Here is a 22,555-nt window from a genome sequence, read left to right on the forward strand (position 1 = left end):
ATATTTTTTCACCTGCTTTGACTAGTCAATATTTTTGCATGTACACTTCCAATATAACACAACTGTTTAGCTAATAAGAGATGTTTAGAAAGATCATTAATATAATCTTTGGATCACAGATGAGCTGAGAATGCATTTAATCTTTCTCTGATTTATAACTCTCTGATTTTGACTGAGTGTGTTAATGAAGCATATTACACTGAAAATAAATATATACATAGATTTATACATTTATCTGATTATTCTTCTACGACTATTTCATTATTCAGTTTTTGCCTTTTTAGAGTATCTTCATCAGACAATTAAGAAAATTTATATGCCAAATGCAGCTCTTCAACAACGTGTGTCAGCCTCACTTACAGGCACTTTTCCATATTTATTCTGAAGTAGAGTGAAAATATATGAGAATTTTTGTGAGAATTTTTGCATTTACTCTATTATCAATCAGGAACTTAAAAATATTTCTCCAGTGATAATTAGTTTTAATACCACAAAAACACACAGAATTAAGATGAGTTGGCTAGGAATTACAAATGCAACATTCATACAATTAAATATTTCTTCAACAAACGTTCACTGAGTATGGTGCACAAAGCACTGGGGAATAAATCAACTATTTAAATCTATTTAACAATTTAAATAAATCAACTATTTAAGTCTTATCTTAAGACTTTAAGATAAAGTATTAATAGGATATTTTGATGTCACATTGAAGATTCCACAAAACAAGTATTTACAGAAAAAAGATTAAGTGTGAAGGCAGAGAAAAATAAAGGTAAATGGATAATATTTGGTTATCTTTATTCAGTTGTCCAGAAAAAATAAAAGGCATTGAAGTTGGGGCCCAGGAGAATAACTCAAAGAATAACAGTTCTTCCTAGTATCGCAGACATTAAAGTTTAATTGAAATTTGATGTATAAAACTTATCAGGACAAATATTTCATATTGACCCCTACTTTCAAAAAAATAAGAATCAAAATAATAAATTATTAATTAAGAATAATTACATTATGAGATATGCTTCTAAAACACAGTATATGAAAACTAGCAATCTATAGGTATTTATAGAAAATATTTGGATTTCTGAGTACATCTTTCCATAGAACCTATGTTATAATTCTTTGTTTCCTAAGCCAGCCTGGAAAGTATGATACTAACACAATCTAGCTGCCATATATAGGAGTGATTCTGAAATGCTCTTATTGCTTGACTCTCTGCAGAATCATATTCCATGCTTGGAAATCAAGAGTTACAACTTTTTCAGTTCCAAGCTATTGGTGGCACCTGTGTCTGCAAATAGTGACGCACAAGTCTCCAACAGATTGAAGGATAAAGACCTGTGAAGCTTTGGGGGCATATTGGGGGCATATATGAATGTTGGCCCAATGCCCGAAGACTGTCCTCTGTTTCCTTTTTATTACCATTACTTATTATTTAAACTGAACACTCTCCTTATAAACCAGTTCTCTACTAGGGGTGATTTTGCCCCCCAAGAGACATTTGGCAATGTGTGGGGACATTTCTTTTCACACTAGGGTCTGGGGGTGCTACTAGTATGGGCAGAGCAAAGAATGATCTAGACAAAATGTCAACAGTTGTGCTGTTGAGGAATCCTGATCCATATTTACAACACAATATACTTTCATCACAGCTTTATCTATAGCCTTTTTTTCTTACATCTTCTGGAGAATCTATGAGTAAAATACATGAAAATAAAAATAACAAATAAGGGAGACATTTCCAATCTCAAGTAGACTAAAATAAACAATGCAAGTTGGTATTCTACTTAATGGAATGCAAATGGAACTTTTTCTCCTTTCACCCCATAGCCAATCTTTATGCTTATTATTATTAATCTGCCTAACTGGACTTCCCTCTGTTAATCCCAGAGCTGGTCCTAAGGCATACTAATATTTGCATTAAGATGCTATAGAACCACAAATATTCAAAATAGGGTTAATTTTAGTTCAGGAAAAAACGTGCATTCACACACTTCATTAAGAAACAGTAAATCTTTCTTCCTCATTAAGAATAGTATTTGAGTGTCTGGCCACCAGATATGGGGAATGGACAGTGGGGTGAAAAGATGTGTGAATGAAATGACATGATAGAAATGGCCAAGGCGACCAGTGCAGTGCCAGGGCGTGGTGAGGGTTGGAAGTCAGCAGAAAGGGTTTCATTATATTTCTCCCTTACTGCTTCTTTGCAGTCTATTCTGCCCTGGACAGAAGGGACAAAGACCAGAATTAAGAATGAAGATTCTGAGACACCTTGAGTTTAGGGGACGAGGAGGTCAAGATAATACCTGCAGTCTTTAGAGGACCAAAGGAAAATTCCCAGAGATAACCTTGGGAAATGAGAAAAAAAAAAAAACTATCACCTAGTTAAGGCTGGGGGTGGTGCAGGCATGTAAGATATGCCTAGATAAGTCAGAAACAGCCTTTAAAATACCTTAGCAATAAAACTACATGGAATATAACATTTTCTTGCTTTGGTTATTCAGAAGACACTCTGGAATATAATACTGTCTTGAAGTCACCATCATTAAATGAACTGGCATGCAACACTATATTTAAAAAGTCTGGTTATTTGTGCTTTCTGATAGCTGAATACAAAACAAGAGTTTCTATTATTCTATATTTTATTTGACTTTCGGCCAAACCAAGATATTGTCTTAGTATGTTTGTCCCATGCAGTTGAAATTAAATTAATGCTTTTCAGTCAAACTTCTCATTCCATAGGGAAGTGAGAATTGTCTCTTTAACATTTTCTTAACACGTAATACAATTAACTCCCTTTGAAATTTTGATTAAACCTCAAAACATGTTTATACTCCTCAAAAGACATACATTTATTTTAACTGATATCACCATGCAATTCAAAGCCATAGCAAGGAACACAACCAGAATTAATACAATACATGTTATTCATTTATATATCCTGTATTCTGATAAATGTAATAAAAAATTACAATACAGAGAAAAAAATACATCCTGCATAGAGATTCTGATCCAGTGGAGAACAGATTTTAATGCCTCATAATAGTCAGATTTTTCATGGAAAACATAGATGTCTGTGAAATTATAAAAACCCTTCTTAGGCAGTCTGTTCTCAAGACATCTTACCCAAATAAGTTATCACAGGGAATGAGATCCAGTCTATATAACTCTTCAGTGTATAACCCACTATATGTGGCACTCATATTAAAAACATGTCAGTAAATAACACTTGGAATAGACTAACTCAACAATGCAAGGTTCAGAAATGATGATTAGGAATGGGAGCAATAAAACTGTAATAAAAGAAATTTGATTTCAGTATATTTATTGCAGGCTCAAATCTAACAATACCTTGTAGAAATTCACATTGCTTTGAATAAAAGCATATAATTAATTAAAGAATAAAGATGGGTGAAGATAAAGAGCAAGTTTACTAAATTACTTTCCATACCAAATGTTATAAACTGGTATTTGAATTTACAAACCCAGCTCTATACCAATTATGAAGTTTAAAATACTGAGGATGCCATAAATAGTTTGGATGGTGAAGGTTTAAATTACATGTCACGGCTATTTTCAAACTAAAAGATCAAACTTCTAAATTTAATAACATCTCTTCCCAATAATCAAAATTATCACAGTACAACTACAGGGAGTTTAGGTAATAAATTACTTAGCTTCACTATTATTATGTAAGAGAAAAATTTATATTTTGTGTACTATAATTGGCTTTTAATAAGAGAAAAGGAATGACCCAAACACGGAAATTTCAAGACAGAATTTGGTAAAGATAAAAGTTTAAATAAATGATTGACAAAAAAGTTCTACATAAATCAACTGAATCCATTCTAAGTTAGTTATCCCCCAAATAAATTGTCCTTTTGAATTATGGTATACAACTTTTTATAACTGGATTCAACATTCATTTCTTAACAGAACTGTGGTTTTAGTAAATGTAAATAAATGCTGAGGGTAAAATGCTACAGAAAATAAGATGATCTCAAGGGGGAAAAGTGGTGGGGAGGATGTGTGTGTGTGATGAACTGGGAGATTGGGATTGACATCTATACACTAATATGTATAAAATGGATAACTAATAAGAAAAAAAAGTGCATCAAAATTCATTTATAAAACTGTTCATCCAGCATTGTTTGTTATTAACAATCCAACAAGATCTACATTCATACATTCTAAAACTATTCATTTTGAAAAATTAAAATGTATGTAAAAATTATATCATTTCTGTGTAAAAACATTTATATACACATCACACATTACACATAAAATGTATTAAAAAAGAAAGAATAAATACTAAGGGAGTAAATTTTTAACAAAAAAAGAAAAGAAGATGATCTTTACATTCGGAAATGTGTCATACATAGGAAGGAGAAAAGATATGTTTAGAGAGAAAGAGATTTTAAAAATTCAAGACCATCTTAAACATTATTGGAAATCATGAGATACATTCTGTATAAATATGCTACAAAATTTAAAGAATAAAAACAAGAATAATCAAAGTTGAGTAATATTTAATAAACAATAATAAGACATAGAAGTTGACCTCAATGTCTTCAATTCATTCTCAATTCCCATAACCCTTTGAAGAAAGTCAGATTAGGTAAAAGAGCCTCAAGAGATTTCATTTGGGACAGGATGCTGATTTGGAGCTTGTCTTTAAGGAAGACCCTTTCAGATTTTTACTTAACATGATTATGTCTGGGCCTGGTAGTTGAGGAAAAGGTACTTGGAAAAAATAGTAAGGTGACTAGGGAGAAGAACAATGGGATGTGTGTAAAAGGAGACATTAGATAATAATAGCTCACATTTATTGAATGCTTAATATGTGCCAGACATTGTTCTAAGAGCTTTATACATATTAACTCATATAATTTTTGTCACAACCCTATCAGATAGGTCCTATAGTAAAATCCATTTCACAGATTGAAAAGCTGAGACACAAGAGATTAAGGACTTGTTCAATTCCACCCTCAGCTAATAAGTGGGGGAAAATAAGGATAATGTGGAACTAAGGAAAATAAGAATAATTTGGATAAATGAGTTAGAATTGAATCCATACTGAGGAACTCCCTATTGCCTAATACAATAATCAACATATTTCATTAAGTTTTATCTCTGCAAACAAGATACCAAATCTGATTCAGATGTAGTAATCTATTGAGAAAAAAAGGCTTTTGTGGCATTATGAGAAAAATATTTATCTTATTCATTTGTTTATTACCTACTTCTATACATTGTCAATATGTACAGGATCGTCTATCAATACAATATTTAATGATTGACTTTCTTGGAAATCTGAAGGCTTGTCAATACACAGACTCCTAATTCTTTTACCTTTTTAAGAAACAACTATAAAGTTATTTTGCAGTTTCCCTGGTAGACATCTGGATAAAATATTGAATGCCCATTCAATTCAGATTTTTTAAAAGTATTTTATTCATCCCAGCACCTAGATATAATTAACATTTATTTATATTTTTTCTATACATATACTTTATTTTTAGGAAGTTCTACAGCATGATATGTTCCCTACTCATTTAAAAGCTATATTAACCTTTAAAACCTATTTTAAGTTTGTTTTGGCTATTTTATTTTTTTATTTTTAAATTTTTATTTGTGTGTTTTTTTTAAAATTAATTTATTTATTTATTTTTGGCTGCATTGGGTCTTCATTGCTGCGCGTGGGCTTTCTCTAGTTGCGGTGAGCGGGGGCTACTCTTCGTTGCAGTGTGCGGGCTTCTCATTGCGGTGGCTTCTCTTGTTGCGGAGCATGGGATCTAGGTGCACAGGCTTCAGTAGTTGTGGCACATGGGCTCAGTAGTTGTGCCTCGCGGGCTCTAGAGCACAGGCTCGGTAGTTGTGGTGCACGGGCTTAGTTGCTCTGCGGCACGTGGGATCTTCCCGGACCAGGGCTTGAACCCATGTCCCCTGCACTGGCAGGCGGATTCTTAACCACTGCACCACCAGGGAAGTCCCCTGTTTTGGCTATTTTCTGTACTTAAAAATTAGGCACCCTGAAGGCATTTGATGTAAACCAAATATACTATTGACGGGATTCAAGACATGATACCCCAAAATATGGCACCTTGGTATACTGAATATGGTAAGCTGAAGGTGTTTTAGAAAATGGGAGAAACAGGGAGTTCACTTGGACTTTCCACCCAAGCCTCTCCCCTGAAACAGGTCCTAACACCCTCACTTGAGAGATGCCCTTCCTATACCTGAAGGAAAGGAGCATCCTTATCTCTGAAGACAAAGGGATGAGAAGAATCCAAACAAACAGGCCCTGCTAAATTTCTCCCAGTTTACTACGCTTACTTCATATTCTTTGACCTACCTACCACACTTCTCCATGAATGTCCACTCTTCACTAAACCTAGCATAAAACAACACAGGTTTAACCATTTCTTTAGGTCTTCATTTCCTTAGGAAGGCTCCTGTGTCATGCGAAACTTATATTAAATCAACTTGAATGCTTTTCTCCTGTTAGTCTGTTTTGGTCGGTTTAATTTTCAGAGCCAGTCAGGGACCTTAAGAGTGTCAGGCAAAACTTTTTATTCCTCTACACTATGCATAAAATTAAAAAAAAAAAGTTAAGTGACAATTTTGATTCTTTCTGTAAAGTACACACACACAGACACACACAAAATAAAGTTTAAGCAAAATTAAAATTAATGAAGCAGGCAAATGGTAAGGAAACTCTGACCCACAAGCTAACTCAACTCTGGTTATTTTACGCAGAGTATGGCACGTGCCCTCTGAAGTAATATTTTTTGAGATCACAGTACTGCAGTCTCAGGAAGATAATCACAGGGCGTGTCAGCCACAAATAATACAAGTCTTTTCTTAGGTCGCTATGAAAATTTGGATCACTGTTTTGATAGATGAAGCATGAAAATAGTGCTATCAAATAACTTTCACTGAACACAGACTATTAACATTTTATTAAAACAGTTTTAAAATTGGAGTCCTTCAGAAAATTAATCACTCTATGAAAAATTGGGGCAGTCAAAAATTAAAACTACCTTGAAAATTAAAATTTTACACATACATACGCATAGAAAAAAATCACTAGTTTTATGCTCTACTAACACCAGTTTAATTTTCTAGGGAGTAATAATATAAGCCAGTCACGTAGGACAAGAAAAATGCTAGACATTCCATATCTGCAGGGTGGCTATAATACTGTACACAATCCCCACAAACAGAGAAAAGGGAAGGGAATATGTAAAGAATGTGTATTGGGGACTATGGGGGTTAAGTAAACTAAGCTCATAGTCAAGATTCCAGAAATTGATTATACTCAAAATGTAAATATTTAACATGTAGTATTTACTAGATGAAATGCTGAGAAAATATCTAATCTCATTGGAAATTCTAGGGCTAACTTCCAAGTGTTACCTGTGCCTGGCAAATACCTAAAGTTTCCTTATTGATTTATACTTTGTAAAGAAACATTTCATAATAACAAAGCATATTTATTAAAGGAAAGTTACCTAGCCTGAATATTTAGTTTAACGATAGCTGTAGTTATGTCAACTACTAACATTTGTTTTTCTTTTGGCAGCTAAGCTCATAATTGGTTTTGCCTTCTTAGTGGAAGCTATTTCCTAATGATGGTGACTTTCAGCTTGTATCTGCCTGCAGCCACATACTCTTCCCTCTCTAAATGTATTCTGAAATATGTTGGCAGATTTGAATGGCACTAGAAATATGTAAGAATTTGAATTATCCAGTAGGATAGCTGAAAATACAAGATGACCTCCTTTATCCCTGATTTCCATGTTCTGAACATACTCTATAATAAACAGTAATAAACTGTGACTTCCAATTGGAAACTTCATCGAAAATAATCAGCTCTTCACATTAGTCACAAATCAATTACCTAAAGAGCAACAAAAAATTAATAACTTTTAGAAACAAGAATATACCAGGGCCTATCATGCCATTTTGTTAAGGAAAAGGAGCTACTTGAAAACATCACTGATCAGAGAAAAATACTGGTCATCTACATCAAAAGTATCTTATATCCATTTACTTTCCCAAAGTTTTTAACTCTTTAATATGCTCTGAATTTCACTGCTTTCACCTCCTCTAGGACTTTGCTTCATAATTTATCCCTTCTTAAACTCATTATCTTCTACCTTTACTTCTGGGCCTTCCTACTACCAGGTCACATTATAACAACCATCATTTGACCACATACACACCTCAACTATCTTTCCTATCCTTCCTTTAACTATCTTTCACAAACTCAAATAATAACCCACAGTCACTTTCTCTAGTTTACCTCTTTCCAGGAACAACCACCATAAAGTGACTTCCACCCCCCCACAGACACCCACAACAGAAATATTTCTTCCTAGGTTTATCAGAGAGCTAACCTCCAAACCCAAGTGCCATTTTTGGAACTGATCTGCCTCAACCTCTTTGTAATATTATGCCTTGTGACCTTTTCCTCCCATTCTTGCAGCAGTCCATTCCTTGACTTCTTGATTTCACTCTCTGCGGCTCTTCCTTTCCCTTTCTAGCTTCTTCTCCGTTCCGACATGGGCCTTGCTTCCTCTGTATATTCAGTAAATGTAGATGTCATGCAGGGGTGGCCACAAATTCTTTGTAGCTCCTTCCATTGAGAGATAGAGTCTATTTCTTTTTGCTCGACTAGACCTTGGGACTAAGTATGGCCAATAGAATATGGTAAAAAACCATGTGTGTGAGTTCTAGAGTCCAGGCTGCAAGAAATCTTGCAGCTTCTGCCTTCTTCCTCCTGTAATGCTGTCCTGAGACTGCTGTTTGATGAAAAAGCTTGAGATGAAAGACCACATCAAGAGAGAGAGAGACCCAGCCATCTCAGTTGTCCCATCGGAGCCTAACCCTTGACTAACCCACTGCTCATGAGATAGCTAAAGTAAAACTCAGAAGAACCACCCCAATTTACTCAGAAAATCATAGCAAACAATACATTGTTGTTTTCAGCCACTAATTTTTATGATGTCTTATTGCCAGTAAGTGATAACTGATACAATAGGCACCCCGCAGGTTTCTATGACTCATTTCTTGTCTCATTATATACACCTTATGGGTGACTGTAATATCACCCACAGCTTTCTCAACCAATTGAATGATGATAGCTCCCAAATTTACTTATTTTTTCCCTTGAGCTCTAGACCGATATTCCAAACTTTGTTTTTACATGTTGATTTGATCTTTCTGTTACTCACAGCCACCTCAAATTTGGCCCATCAAAACTAATTCACCATCCTCTCCTCTCATATCTCAAACTATTCCACCTCTTGATTTCCCATCCTACTGAATGTAATCACTATCTCCCCACCCTTTCTCTCAAGTTTCAAAACTGGGAGTCTTCCTAGATTCCCTTGTCTATCTCATTCCCCTTTAACAACCAGCCCCCATGTCTGTTTTACTCTTTCTCCCAAATGTCTCAAATATGCACCCTCCTATCTATCACCACTACTACAATTCGGACACCTTCCCGTCTTACAATAAGTTACTGTAGTAAGTTCGGACATATTATGTTATGATAAACTCCTGCCCACTTCACATTTGTGCTCCATAATATTGTCAGGCTTCCCTTTTTAAACTGCAAATCTAGTTGTGTACCTTCCTTGTTTAAAATCTTTAAATGGTTTCCAAGTCCTGCATTTTCAATTTGTTTACCTTTCTTCCTCTCCCTCATCACCCCTCCCCTCTCTGTCTCTGTCTCTCTCTTACTCTCTCTTCTGTTCTCTGTTTCTCTCCTGCCTGTTCCTAGAATTCCTTCCATGATCTGATTCCTCCAACTCATAGCCAAGCACTCTGTAATAGACACCTTGAGCTAGCTATTCCTAACATCTTGCTGATCTCTGACAGATCTAATGTGAGGGTAACTGGCTGTCACTGTAACATCTATCACCCTATGAATTGCTAGACTGGATTGAACTGTATCTGCCATGCTTCTATTTTTCACTCTGGGCTTTTCCATAACCTATTTCCTTGGCTTGAAACACCTTTTTTCCCCTTTCTTCATCTAACTCTTACTCTGTTTCAAATGTTGCTTCCTCTAGGAAAATTCCCCTATCATCTCTGAATAACCCCATTCCCACCACTCCAGATGGAAATGGATGCCCATTCTTGATGCTTCTACAGAACCCATTGTACATTGAGTGGTAGCATTTTCTACCTTCGTTTTTTGCTAGTTTGCCAGTCAGGTCCTGGACTGACTCTTTCATCTTTGAAGCCTAAGAGCCTAAGACAATAAATGTTAAATGTTCTTTTATTTTTTGGAGCATGAGAGGAGGAAGGGGGTTGTGAGGGAGGTATATAAAGGGAATTTTTCAGTCAACTAGGGCCTGGTGGTTACAACTATCCCACCATATATTTTTGTAAATAAAATTTTGTTTAAGTACAGTCATGCTCATTTAATTATGTACTGCCTGTGTCTGTTTTCACACCACATTGACAGAGTTGAGTGGCTGAGACAGTGACATTATGGCTGGAATAACCTAAATATTTATTATGAGGCCTTTTACACAAAAAGTTTGCCAACTCTTGACCTAGATGATTTACCTGCACCAAAAATCTAGATTTTGTTTATTTAAATACTAAAATATCATTTGAACTCCAATATCTATACAATAGTTCTGTGTATTATTCTTTAGGGGACAAGAAAGTAAAAATAATGTGGTCTTTAAACAGAAGAATGTATGATCTCATGGAAGTCACGGCCTTGTTTGGAAGTAATTTCAACCAAAGGCAATGACTGAAGGCTCACTAAGAGGATGGCTGTGAAATGCTTCATGGAGAATGAGTGGGTTTAACATAGGATTAGTCAGCGTGAAGGCCTTGGCTGGGAAACCAGTGTGTTTTGCCTTTAAAGTCCCATTCCAGGTGCAGTGTGTTCCATATTAATCAGTCCCATATGGATGTCAGGAGCGATGGCAGTAGGTTGGATGAAAGGCTGCTTTCACAGCGCAGTGTGTCCAAACACCAGGTGTTTGGAGGTGGAATATGTGGAAACATTCAAGTGACACCTTGAATTTTTTTACTCTTCACCCTGATGTTCTTCCCTCCCCCGAATTACCCTTGCCATTTTTTCTGTTCTCTATGATAATGCAACTATATTCCTATTTACTCAGACCCCAAATTGTAGTTATCACTGAATCCTTTTTTCCATCCTGATACTTTCTGTTGTCCCCATACACTCAGTTTTGAATTCCTATAAATTCCGCCTCTATAGTGACTCTTATAACTGTAATCTCTATCTGAAATTTCTTGTTCATTTATTGTTTGCTTGCTGTCTGCCTGTCCACCACTGTACTATAAGCTCAATGAGAATAGAGACCTTGACTGCCTTTCTCATTGTTGTATCCCCAGCACCTAGAATAACATGTAGCACACATTATAAGGTAAATAACTATTTTTTGTTGAATACATGGACTTTATTATGATACTTTAAAATGCCTGCCTTGTATTTTAATTATTTATGTATGTCTGTGTGTCTACTAATCAACAAGTTCCTTAAAGTATGGTCCATATCTGATTCACATTTAATCTTAATAATGCCCTCAAAGTATGAGGTTCATTTGATATTTCTGAATTTTTAAAAATCATCAAATAACCATTATCTTGAGTCCCAAAAAGGGAAATATATACAAGCAGATGCCCAACCTGATAGAGTGGGATAGTTTAGAATGTTTTGTTTTTAGATGCTAAGGTAGATAAGAAAGCAATACTATAATTGCTCAGACTATGTAAAGCATTATATAGCACAAGCTGCCATTTTACTTAATTCTCTAAACTGTGATTACAGCAAGGTCTCCTAACTAAAAGTAGAACCACTAAAAATGATCATTTAAAAAAAATAACTTAGTCTAAGTTTCATGCCGATTATTAATAATTCTAGGAAAATGTTCTTTGACTTTCACCACTAAAGTAAAAGAACAAGCAGTCAAGAAATTAAAGCTAATACTTTGTGGTCCACTGCTGTAAAGTGCCTAACTTCCTGTGCTCTTAAAAATGATGAAATCTCAAAGGCCCAGTATAGCTTCATAAGTGCTTTTTCTAATTGCACACAACTCTTTTCTTCATATGAGACTGTAGTTATTATATGTCTACTCCATGAAGACATCCATGGTTTTTCAATAGCACTTCTCATAGGTTCCACACAAATGTAATTATATGCAGAGCTAAAAATAGGTATCTTCAGTTTCTACTATTGAGGACTGTGGTCTCCCCCAAACTGATGTGCTGCTGCTAGATCTTAAAGTACTCTCAGTTAACCATAACTGCAGGGAATTCCAGAAGGATTGACAAATGTCAGAGTAAATGAGGAGCATTAGAGTAACCAAAGATATTGGAGAGGGCTGTAAAATGTCTTAGTCATTGGTTGAGAACAACAAGCATACACTGTGCAGTACATCAATAAACCCCAGACACAAAATTCCTACCGATTATATACCACCATTAATAAGAATAAAAATTTGTTGAAATTGGACCGCTATCTGCATTAGTGGAATTACCATTTAAAAGATCCACAAAATAGTAGAATAACTTAATTCTATAAGCTGATACACTGACTAGTTTAATATGATTATTAGAACAAATAGCAGTCAATTACAGTTGACTGTAAGTCTATTACTGTTATATAAACACATCCTTAACATTTTTTTCAATTGTAAAATACTGTTTTCACCAACCAAGCAAGATTCTGGATTCTCACCAAACTGACCATATTACTGCCTGCTTCCTGAATTCTTTTCTTTTGATTATCCTGAATCAGTCTTAGCTTTGTGTGCTTCAGCCCCTCCTACATCTTTCTGTACACCTTGTTGTGTTCCCTTCTCTTGTCCAAGCCTGTCACCTAACTGTGGAAGTTTCATAAACACTATCTAATGTGATGATGCTCCATTTATTTTTCTTTATCTCCATTCACTTCTCTCTTATATACTTCTACTTAGTCAATCAAAAACATTTAGTGAGCACCTACTCTATAGAGAAACAGCCTTCCTAAGAGATTATACTTTCATTTTATAAATTGTATTATAAAGATAACTTTATTTACCCTGTCAATGATAGTTTCCCATGGAAGAGTGATTTTTTTAAAAATTTCATGCATGAGATACTAAACTATAGTGCTCTTTTCTGAATTAGGAGTTTAATCCCTTAGGAATGAGGTGGTGTCTTTGCATGTTTGGTATAATACAAAACACAGAGTTTACCAGTCCTAAAGAAATAAAATAAAAAGATAGCTACTCCTAACATTCTTGTATTTGTATTACTAAACTTAAAATTGTGCTTAGCAAACACTCAATAATTCTTAGATATTATAATTTATAAACTAATCGTATCTCTTTATAATTGGAAATAAACACATTTGACTTTTACCGTAATGGTACCTTTCCTGGTGGAGGTTATGTGGCATTGCATCATGTTTAGGTAAAATAAAATTACAAAAAAAATACTTCTTTCAATTCTATTTTTTAAAAAGTTTTCTTGAAAAAAAGCAGGACAAGAGAATTAAATTCTACTCTGCAGAGGGAATTTTAAAACCACAGAAGCTTAGAGATGAAAGGGACCTTAAGTACCCAATTCAATCTCTCATATTATTAGACAAAGATAACACTAAAATATTCAAATTATGTATCCTTTGTTCTTATCAAAAGTCCACAAAGACACATAAGGAACTGTCTCTTAAACTACGTTATGCATTGCAAAATCATTAATAGTCTCATAATTTTGCTCAGATGTGGTGTGAGGATTAAACATAAAAGCTGTCAGAGTTGAAATATTTCATCAAGATCCAAGGATAGTATTGCACAACATTTATAGACTCACTTCTAATTATAGTCAGTAATTTATAATGTATCTCTTTGTATCTAGGGAGGAAAAGAGATCAGTGATGATCAGGAAAAGAGAACAGATGTTCTAGTGAGTCAAGGTTGAGATTTTGAAGCCCCTAATGTCATGTTTAGGTGTTAAAAACTTAGATATACTTCATAACATATTTAATCCAAGAGGCCTGAACAAGGAGTGAATATTTACTGAGCTTTTATTATGTCCTAGCACTGTGCTAAATTTTTATATATAATCAGATTTAATCCAAATTCTTGATGGTTTAGGATTAACTCTATTTTAGAGATGAGAAAACTAAATACTAAATAGGCCATACAGAGTAATGGTTAAGTGCATGGATTCGAATTCTGTCTCTGCCGCTTATTAACTGTGGCACTGCTCTGGGTCTTAATTGGCTTACATGTGAAATAGGGGAAATACTAGTACCTTCTTCAGAGTGTAATTTTAAGTATGTAAATTACTTAGACCAGTGCACATAGTAAGTGTTATAAGAAGTATTAGCAGAGGTGGATTTACCCTGAAGCTAATGAAGTTTAAGCACAAGGGCTTCCTCATTTGCATAGTCACATTCCGAGGCCCCATAACGACCTTAGTGATATTATTAATCAGAACTTTAAAGAGCAACTTAAAGAGCAACCCCTTCAATTGTCAAACTTAAATTTGCCTTTGCTTGTTATTATTGTTATTGTCATATTAGAAAGATGAAATATTTGCCCCAGTGCATACAACTAGTAATGGCAAATCTGAGATATGACCGAAAGTCTAGGTGACTAAAGAGCTGGAGTTCTTAACTAAGATAATTTTCTGCCTGTTTCTAGCATTTTCCCTTTGTCTTATAACTGTAATTATCTTATAGAAAGAGCATAAATCCTCCTTTCGTGTGAGAAAATAAGTATTTCCCCAATTGTATTTCCCTTTTACCTCCAAAGGAGGAGGAAATGTTCCACATTCAACCGTGCGGTCTATAGTAGCCAACTACCATCATCCACCAAACCTCACTCACATACATACATGGTTGCATTCAAGGAGCATGAAAGGAAGTGAGAGCATCCCTAGAGAAGAATGAGTTACCCTGCACCTTGGTTTGTTCTCTACCAGAACTCCAGTACAGTCTCTGACAGCATCTATTTCTCAAATATGGCCCTTAACCATTTGAAAGCAAGGAGTTAAGCCTAGAAGCAAGGATGATGAGAGATCAACCTTGAATTTATGGATTCATTCTTTAACTTACCCATGAATCCATTCACCACAAATGTACTGATTTACTACTCTGACACAAGTGCTTTATGGGGACCAGCTGTATTTGGAGAGTATATGTTGAATTCATTTATTCAATCAACAAATATTTATTGAGCACCTACTCACTGTTTATCTAGAAAGAAACAAGATAGATGAGGTCCCTGATCTCACTGAGTGTATACTCAATTTTTTTATAGATATCTTAAGTCCCTTTACTTATAAAAACAGAGGGCATTCTAGCCTGCAGATATAAACCTTTGAGAATAATTTGCCTTGTTTGTCAGCATATTTAATACCCATTGCTCATTTTTATTCTTGAAATATTTTTCTTATCACTGCCAATGCTAAATGTCTCCCCAAGGCTCTATTCCATTCATATAAGTAATTACTTTGCCGAAGGGTGACCATTCACGTTACTAATCGCTTTAAATTACTATCACCAGATATGCAAACTTTCTCTAGAAGGGGTAGCCTTACAACAGGCTCCACAATAATTGAATCACAATCTATTTTAAAAAACCAAATAATTGACTCTTAAGAAATCAATGTTGTATGTGTTATGTGTGTTTTGCCAAAGCGGTGTCTTTTAAAACTCCTAAGCAAGTATACATGAAAGAACATTAGCACACAGAAGTATGCTGAACTTTTTCCTTTCACATGTACTCGGTGCAGATGGCATGTTGCCTTATTTTAGAAAGCCAATATGCTAGGGACAAAGAGATCTCTTGTCAAGGACTGGAATACACATTCACCTGGGAGAGGTAAACTCATACTCCTACTTCAACTTTCTTTCATTTTTAGAACTAAAATCAAAAGAAGAGAGCCATACTTTTGTGAATTACCTAGAGCCATTATCAGATCTCCCAAACTACATACCAATGAAATAACATCAAAACTTTCGAAGTTATACAGTCCAGCTAATAAAGAGGCTATGTAAATAAAATTGTTAACCAGCTATATACTTTTAAAAACTTTAAAAAAATCCTTAAGATTTTCACCTTGACATGCTTCACAAATTGATACGGTACATAATAAAACATCTTATGTAGTGGATTTTAAGTTGGGTTATAGTTTTTTTGAGTAACAATTCAAGATCTAACCTAGAGCTCAGTTTCACCTCTGCCACTGCTCTCAGGATATTTTTGCCAGGGATAGAGCATTCCAATCATTGTTCCTAATGCGCTGTCTGCTGTCAAGTAATAACTACTTAAGTTACTAGGAATCATCAGGGGAAATCTCTTTCAGGAACACCTGGGAACTAAAAAGATGTATGTACTCAAATATCCAGCATTTCTCAAGCCAATTTCAGGGCCCTTTCAAATATTTATTGGAGGTTAGACAAAACAGTACAAGATAATTTCCTGTTCTGCAGAATTCATAAATTACCATACTTCTAATTACAAAAAGAAAACATCCAGCTTGCCAGCAACTTCTACCATGACCACAAAAGTCAATTCTTCCTTCTGATGAAGTAACTGTGGCATGAGGTGCTTAAGAGAGCAATATGAGGCACCTGGTTTTAAAAAACTTGGTTAGATATGTTCTAATTCATTCAAAAGCAAATTTTAATGCAGATTTTATGTATCAATTATACAACAATAGAGCTGTGTTATTTACTTCTAATAATTTTATTACAAATATATTTTTTTGGAGACTTTTTTGATTTCAAGTTGATATTAGGACAATGCTTGTTATCACTTGTGATCTAGGTATAGGAAAAGCCAAAAGAAAGCCAAGAGCTGACTGAATGGTACCTAACAATAATTATAAGGCCTTATTCACTAAATTAGATCCTTTCATATTCATTGTTATTATCAATGAATCACCTGAAAGAACAATTCTAATTTTATATTTCCAACAAACATATGAAATACTGCTTTACTCTGGCAATTTTTTGCTTCTAGCAAGGTTTGGTAAAAAGTCCAACCAACTTTCTGCCCTCAAATTTTATTAATTAAAACACCAAGGAAAAAAAAAAAAAAAAAAAAACACCAAGGAATCATAACTCACAACCAAGTATCCCCAAAATCTTTAAAGTGACATTCCACTTTTCTGAACTAATTTTAAAATATGTTGCTGATTGCTATTTAGAAGCATTAGCTTTTATAGCAATCATTGCTTTGAAAATAGAACCTACAGATGGAACTTATGTGAATACTTGAATATGTTAATAATCTAACTTCAATTGTTGAATGACCATATGAATGTCAAGTAAATTCATGCTTCATTATTTGCTTCTTTGGGTTTTCTATGAGAAACAAAAGCCACCTAGTGACTTTTAGAAAATATTTTCAGAAACTTGAATAGCTTATTGAAAAGAAAATATCTAGACTCTCCAACATTTTTATTCTTCATGTGAACAAAAAGTTGCTTAAGAAGGTAATTATCAATCTTTGGGATTCAGTCACAGAACATTTTATTATTATGGAACCAAAGTAAACAATCCATCTCCTGAGACCAAAAGGTCTTCTGAAAATTGTTCTCTTCCTATTAAATGTTATGACAATTAGAAAACTTTAAAAAAATAATTCTGACTGTAAGCATAAAGATTTTAGATTGGCTCCATTTCTTTTATTTGCATGAAAGTTAGAAACGAAAAGCATCAGGGCGGGGGTGGATGGGATGAATTGGGAGATTGGGATTGACATATATACACTAATACGTATAAAATAGATAATTAATAAGAACCTGCTGTATAGCACAGGGAACTCCACTTCGCTGTACAGTAGAAACTAACACAACATTGTAAAACAACTATACCCCAATAATAATTTTAAAAAAAGAAATGAAAAGCATAAAATGTTTGTGTGTCCAAATAAAATCATTTTGTGACCAAGTATTATTTTCAGATTTCCTGAAGACTGTTTTCCAGATTTTTAAATCGAATGATTCTTAACATTTAGAAAATATTTTCTGGTAGGGTAGGATTAGCTTGGTGTCCAAATCCGTATAATTATTTGTCCATCTCCCTGGTTTTTGGATTTTATCAAATATCAACCAATCCTTTATAAAGTGTTCACTTTTATATAATACCAGCTGATCTCAGATGATGACTAGAGAATAAAATGATTACTGTGTTTTTGATTTGAGTACAAATTATAATTTTTGTTTATAAAATTATATAAACAACTATATTATATACGTCCATCACATACCAGGCACTGTCCTGGGAATTAGAACACAATGGGGACTAGACAGATATGGCCCTGCCCTCTTTAACTTTTACAGTGTGTGTTTTCTAAAAGCTTTTTATGCCTCATACTTTGAAGTTTCATTTGTTTTCCATCTGTCTCTAAAACTCTCAAATATCCATGTATTATGAGACTATTTACAGAGGTACCTTAGGAGGTTCAATCTTGGGTGATTAAATATTCTAAGAGTGAACAAAACTGAAAAGACAGAACAGGATGCAGAAAAATTCAATAAACTTTCTCAAAATTTTATGATCTCAAAATCCTAATATTCCCTCAAAAAATCCTCATTTTTTCCTGCTGACAAAGATACAATTATGTTCAAGTTGTTCTTTTAACTGTATAAATGTTATATCACAATGTATACAAAAATATTGCTCAAATTTTTCCTCTACATTCTACAAGGAATTTTATACTATATATTTGAAGAATGCATTGGCTGTTATCAGATAACTGTTTTATCATCAATCGAAGAATGAATCTATCAAAGGATGAATCACTTGTCATTTAAGGAAAGTTATTTGGTTTCTATATTTTGGAGTGGAATTATTTAAATCATTATGGAGCCCAGGAAATGAAACTGATAAACTTAATCATGTAACTGAGTTTCATCTGTAGTTTCACCTTTGTGAAGGTGAAAAAACAAAACAGACAAAACAAAAATATCTCATCTATATCAAAACTTAACCTTGAAAAAAACAAATATACATTAATTCTATTTCAACACACCATGTGGTTTATTTACTGCTTAGTTTGAAATACCCATATTTTTATGTCCCTAGCCACCCCTGTGGTTTAAGTGTACCTTAAGGATTGGAAAAATACAAATCTTTAAAGGGAGGCACTCAGTTATTACAGCAACTCATGCACAGCCTCACTATTACCACTTTCCGCCAAAACTCATGTTCATAAAAAAACATCACCTTCAGGAAGCACCATTCCATTTTCTCAGAGCAACTTGAAATACTATTAAGCTCCCCATCTTTTATTGTTTCCTTCCACTTTTTCCTAATTTTGCGTAGAAAAAATATTAAAAAATGTTTGTATACTCACCTTCCTGAACGAAAGCTAGTTTTATGGGTAGAGTAGATTTTGCAGTGGCAAATTAAGGCAACAAAAGTGTCCATGTGAGGGAAATTCACAGGGGTGCATGCAGTTTTATTGCACTGTTATTTGGCGTACCAATGACAGAATTCTTGAATTAGTTAACACACACACACACACACAAATACACAACAACTCTGAACTACAGGGATAGTATTCAGAAAGATCACTATGCCAAAAACATAACTTGTTTTGTAATACCATGAACTTTCCTGAAGTAATTTTTTATATATTTTTACAACATTTAAACAAACACACTTCAAAAATGATGCTACTGAAAAATCCTTTAAAAAGTAGGAAGGATTTTCTTTTGGTAAGGGGAGTTGTCTGAAATATTTTTTAATGCATCGACACTATGAAAACACAAGCCTATTTTTGATAACTATCACTACCATATTTTTTAATACTACCCAGACATATTTCTTTATTTTAACATACACACAGTTTCATTAATTATCATAAATACCATATTTGTGGCATATCAAATTATTAGAAAATAAAACAGGTTTAGAAAGTTTGATAGTATTGATTATTGCTGCTTTCGTTTCTTAAGCTAGTCAACTAAATCATAAAGACTTTGGAATGAGGTAATAACAGAATTTTTCAAGTAGACATTCATGCCCAAAATAAAGTCTGGAGATTTACTTTAAAGTTGTACCACTATATTGTCATGCAGACCCTCTAAAATAATTGTATCATTTCCTACCATGTAATTGATGCTTTTAAATAGACACTAAGTAAATTATGACAAGTACAAACAGGTGTGATTGAGAGAAGAGTTGTGGAAAAGCCCTTATGCCAAAATAAATATGTTTAAAAAGTAAAGTCCGTGTCTACAATTATCCTCACATTTTTTTAGGCATAAAAATGTAGCGCTTGAGTTAATAAAATATTTAATAGGACTGATACACACATACTGACTCAAGAAAAATCTGTGTGTGTGGGTGAAATATGTTTATTTACACAATGGGCATTGCCGGCTTGAAAACAGCAAATCAAATCAAAGTAAAATAGTAATAATAAGGATTAAGAAGGACAGTGCCTTTTTTTAGTGCCTAAAATCACCTAAATTTCTCAAAGATTTTTGAAAGAATGAGTTCACAAAAAGTTTCTCTACAGAGTATTTTCACTTTGGGAACTTTCCAGGTTTTAGGAATGCCCCACTCAAAAAGGGAGGCAAAGCATTGTTTCCGGATTGTATCAGCAGCTCTGTTTTTCTGTTCTAATTAGTGGCTAATAAATTCTAGTTATATCTTCATCAAAATGTTAACTCTTCCTATAATATACTAAAATTCTGTCTAAAGCAAAATAAAACTTGCCATCCCACTACTCTCAAACAGGCAAGGCAACAAACACGAAGAGGGTGTGCTAGTGGTGGAAACCAGAAGTGGCCAAAGGGAGAAAAAAGGAGTCAAAATAATCATCCTTTATTTTCAGACATCCTTGAACTGGTCACTGCAATCACTGTTACTGGAACAATATCCTCACCAGTTGAGTGTACATACTAGTCCTAACTCCCTAGAGCTTTGTTCCCCAGGAGCAATTTTCATCAGAATCTAACTGCAACAAAACACATACTTTCACAACAGAAGCTCCCGAATACACACACGCTGGACTTTACCTGTTTTTATGCCGAGTCTTTAGCAAGTTTCTTCCAAAGGGAGCCATGATCCGCCAGGCCAGCGAACAGCGAGGACAGTATCTCAAAGTTCTCTGGGGATGGAGGTGGGGATGGGGGGATATCTGGATTTCTAGGGTGAAGGGAAGAGACCTGGAAGCTTCCTCTTCACCTCCTCAGATGCTCCTGGCTTTCTGCTCATTAGTAGCCGCCTGAAGGGAGCTGCTGGAAGTTGTGCAACTGTTGCTTAACTTTGAACTGCGGGATTGCTGGGCTGCTGCACCTTTGGAGACCTGCCCAGCTTCAGCCTCGAAGAAGGCGTTTGGAGGCAGGAAAAGGAAAAGAAAAAAAAAAAAAGAGAGAGAGAGAGAGAGCGAGAGGAAGGGAGGAGGACTCTATTGTGTTCTATAGTTATTTGCAGACTTGCTAAAAGAGCTGCCACCCCACAGGCATGGCAATACCCACGGAATGGGAATTTCACTCGCTTTGGAAACCCCCCTCTCCCGCTCTCCACGCCCAACCACACAGGGTGAAGTGAACACACATAAAAGATTTAAAAGTAAATACCCCCACCTCCCATCCAGCTCCAGTCTGTGAAAAGTAATCTGACCGAGGCAAGCAGGAGTGAGGGCCAAGAAGTCTTTGCCCAGCGGTTTGACACAAAACTCCCCCGCCCGGGGTGTCAGTGCTGTAACATACATCGAGGAGCGAAGCTGGAGGCTGGATCAAGGGGGGGCTCACAGACCCCTGAGGGATCTGAGCCCCCGAGTTTCCCCCAACTCCGTCCCTCCACTCTTCAAGGTCGTCTTCCAAAAGTTGGAGGACCTGAAGGACCAAAGGGCTCCAGGGCTGAATGATCACAGCACTGGCCCAGGAACCAGCCAGGGTTTGGGGTGCCGACCCCGCCCCATCTTTGGCACTTACTCGCCCTTTTAGACCACGGGAGTTTGAAAGATGAGCCAACTGTTTGCTCTCGCCCCTCGAGTAGTAAATTGAGAAAGGGAGGACTCAGGGAAGTGAAGTGTGCAGTGCAGGTCGAGGGGCTGGCTGACATCACCTAGTCTCACGTGAGCTCGAACCCTGGTCCACGGCAGCCCCGGCAGAGCTGGGCGAGCGCACGCGGATGCGGGAGGCAGCGAGCAGCGCGGGAGGAGCGCCCCTGCACCGCGACGCCGTGGGAAAGCGCTGACCAGGGGCGAGGCCCTGCAGAAACTTCCCAAGACATTTTTTCTAGGATTCCGTTTCCGACTCCCCTCTCTTCTGCCCTCCGCCCCTCCGCCCCAACTCCTGCCCGCCCCCAGCCCTGCCGCGCTTCTAATCTTGGGCTTCCGTAGCAGAGGGAGGGAGGGAAAAGAAACTGTGGCTTCACTCTGAATACCACTTCAGGCTGAGGGATCTCTGGACCACTAGAAACACAAAAGGCTCAGACTTTCTTTGGGAGCACACCCTCCACCCTCAACAAAAGCAAGCAAAAAAAGTGATCTCAAAGGTTTCTATAATTTTTATATGTCCTGATTTATGCAGAATTATACAG

The 22,555-nt window shown here is 35.6% G+C and overlaps 1 protein-coding gene across 1 annotated transcript in view; it reads right to left on the reverse strand.

Moving 5' to 3' along the window:
• RASSF9 (Ras association domain family member 9) overlaps positions 1 to 21,212 on the reverse strand; it is a 30,517-nt gene extending 9,305 nt beyond the window's left edge. The window contains exon 1 of the mRNA XM_036864805.1: positions 21,025 to 21,212. Within this exon, the coding sequence (XP_036720700.1) occupies positions 21,025 to 21,071 (47 nt within the window). The 5' untranslated portion in view covers positions 21,072 to 21,212. The remainder of the gene's footprint in view (positions 1 to 21,024) is intronic.
• Positions 21,213 to 22,555: the final 1,343 nt, after the last annotated feature.

This window comes from Balaenoptera musculus, chromosome 10 (assembly GCF_009873245.2).
Source record: "Balaenoptera musculus isolate JJ_BM4_2016_0621 chromosome 10, mBalMus1.pri.v3, whole genome shotgun sequence".
In the NCBI taxonomy this organism is placed as follows: Eukaryota; Metazoa; Chordata; class Mammalia; order Artiodactyla; family Balaenopteridae; genus Balaenoptera; species Balaenoptera musculus.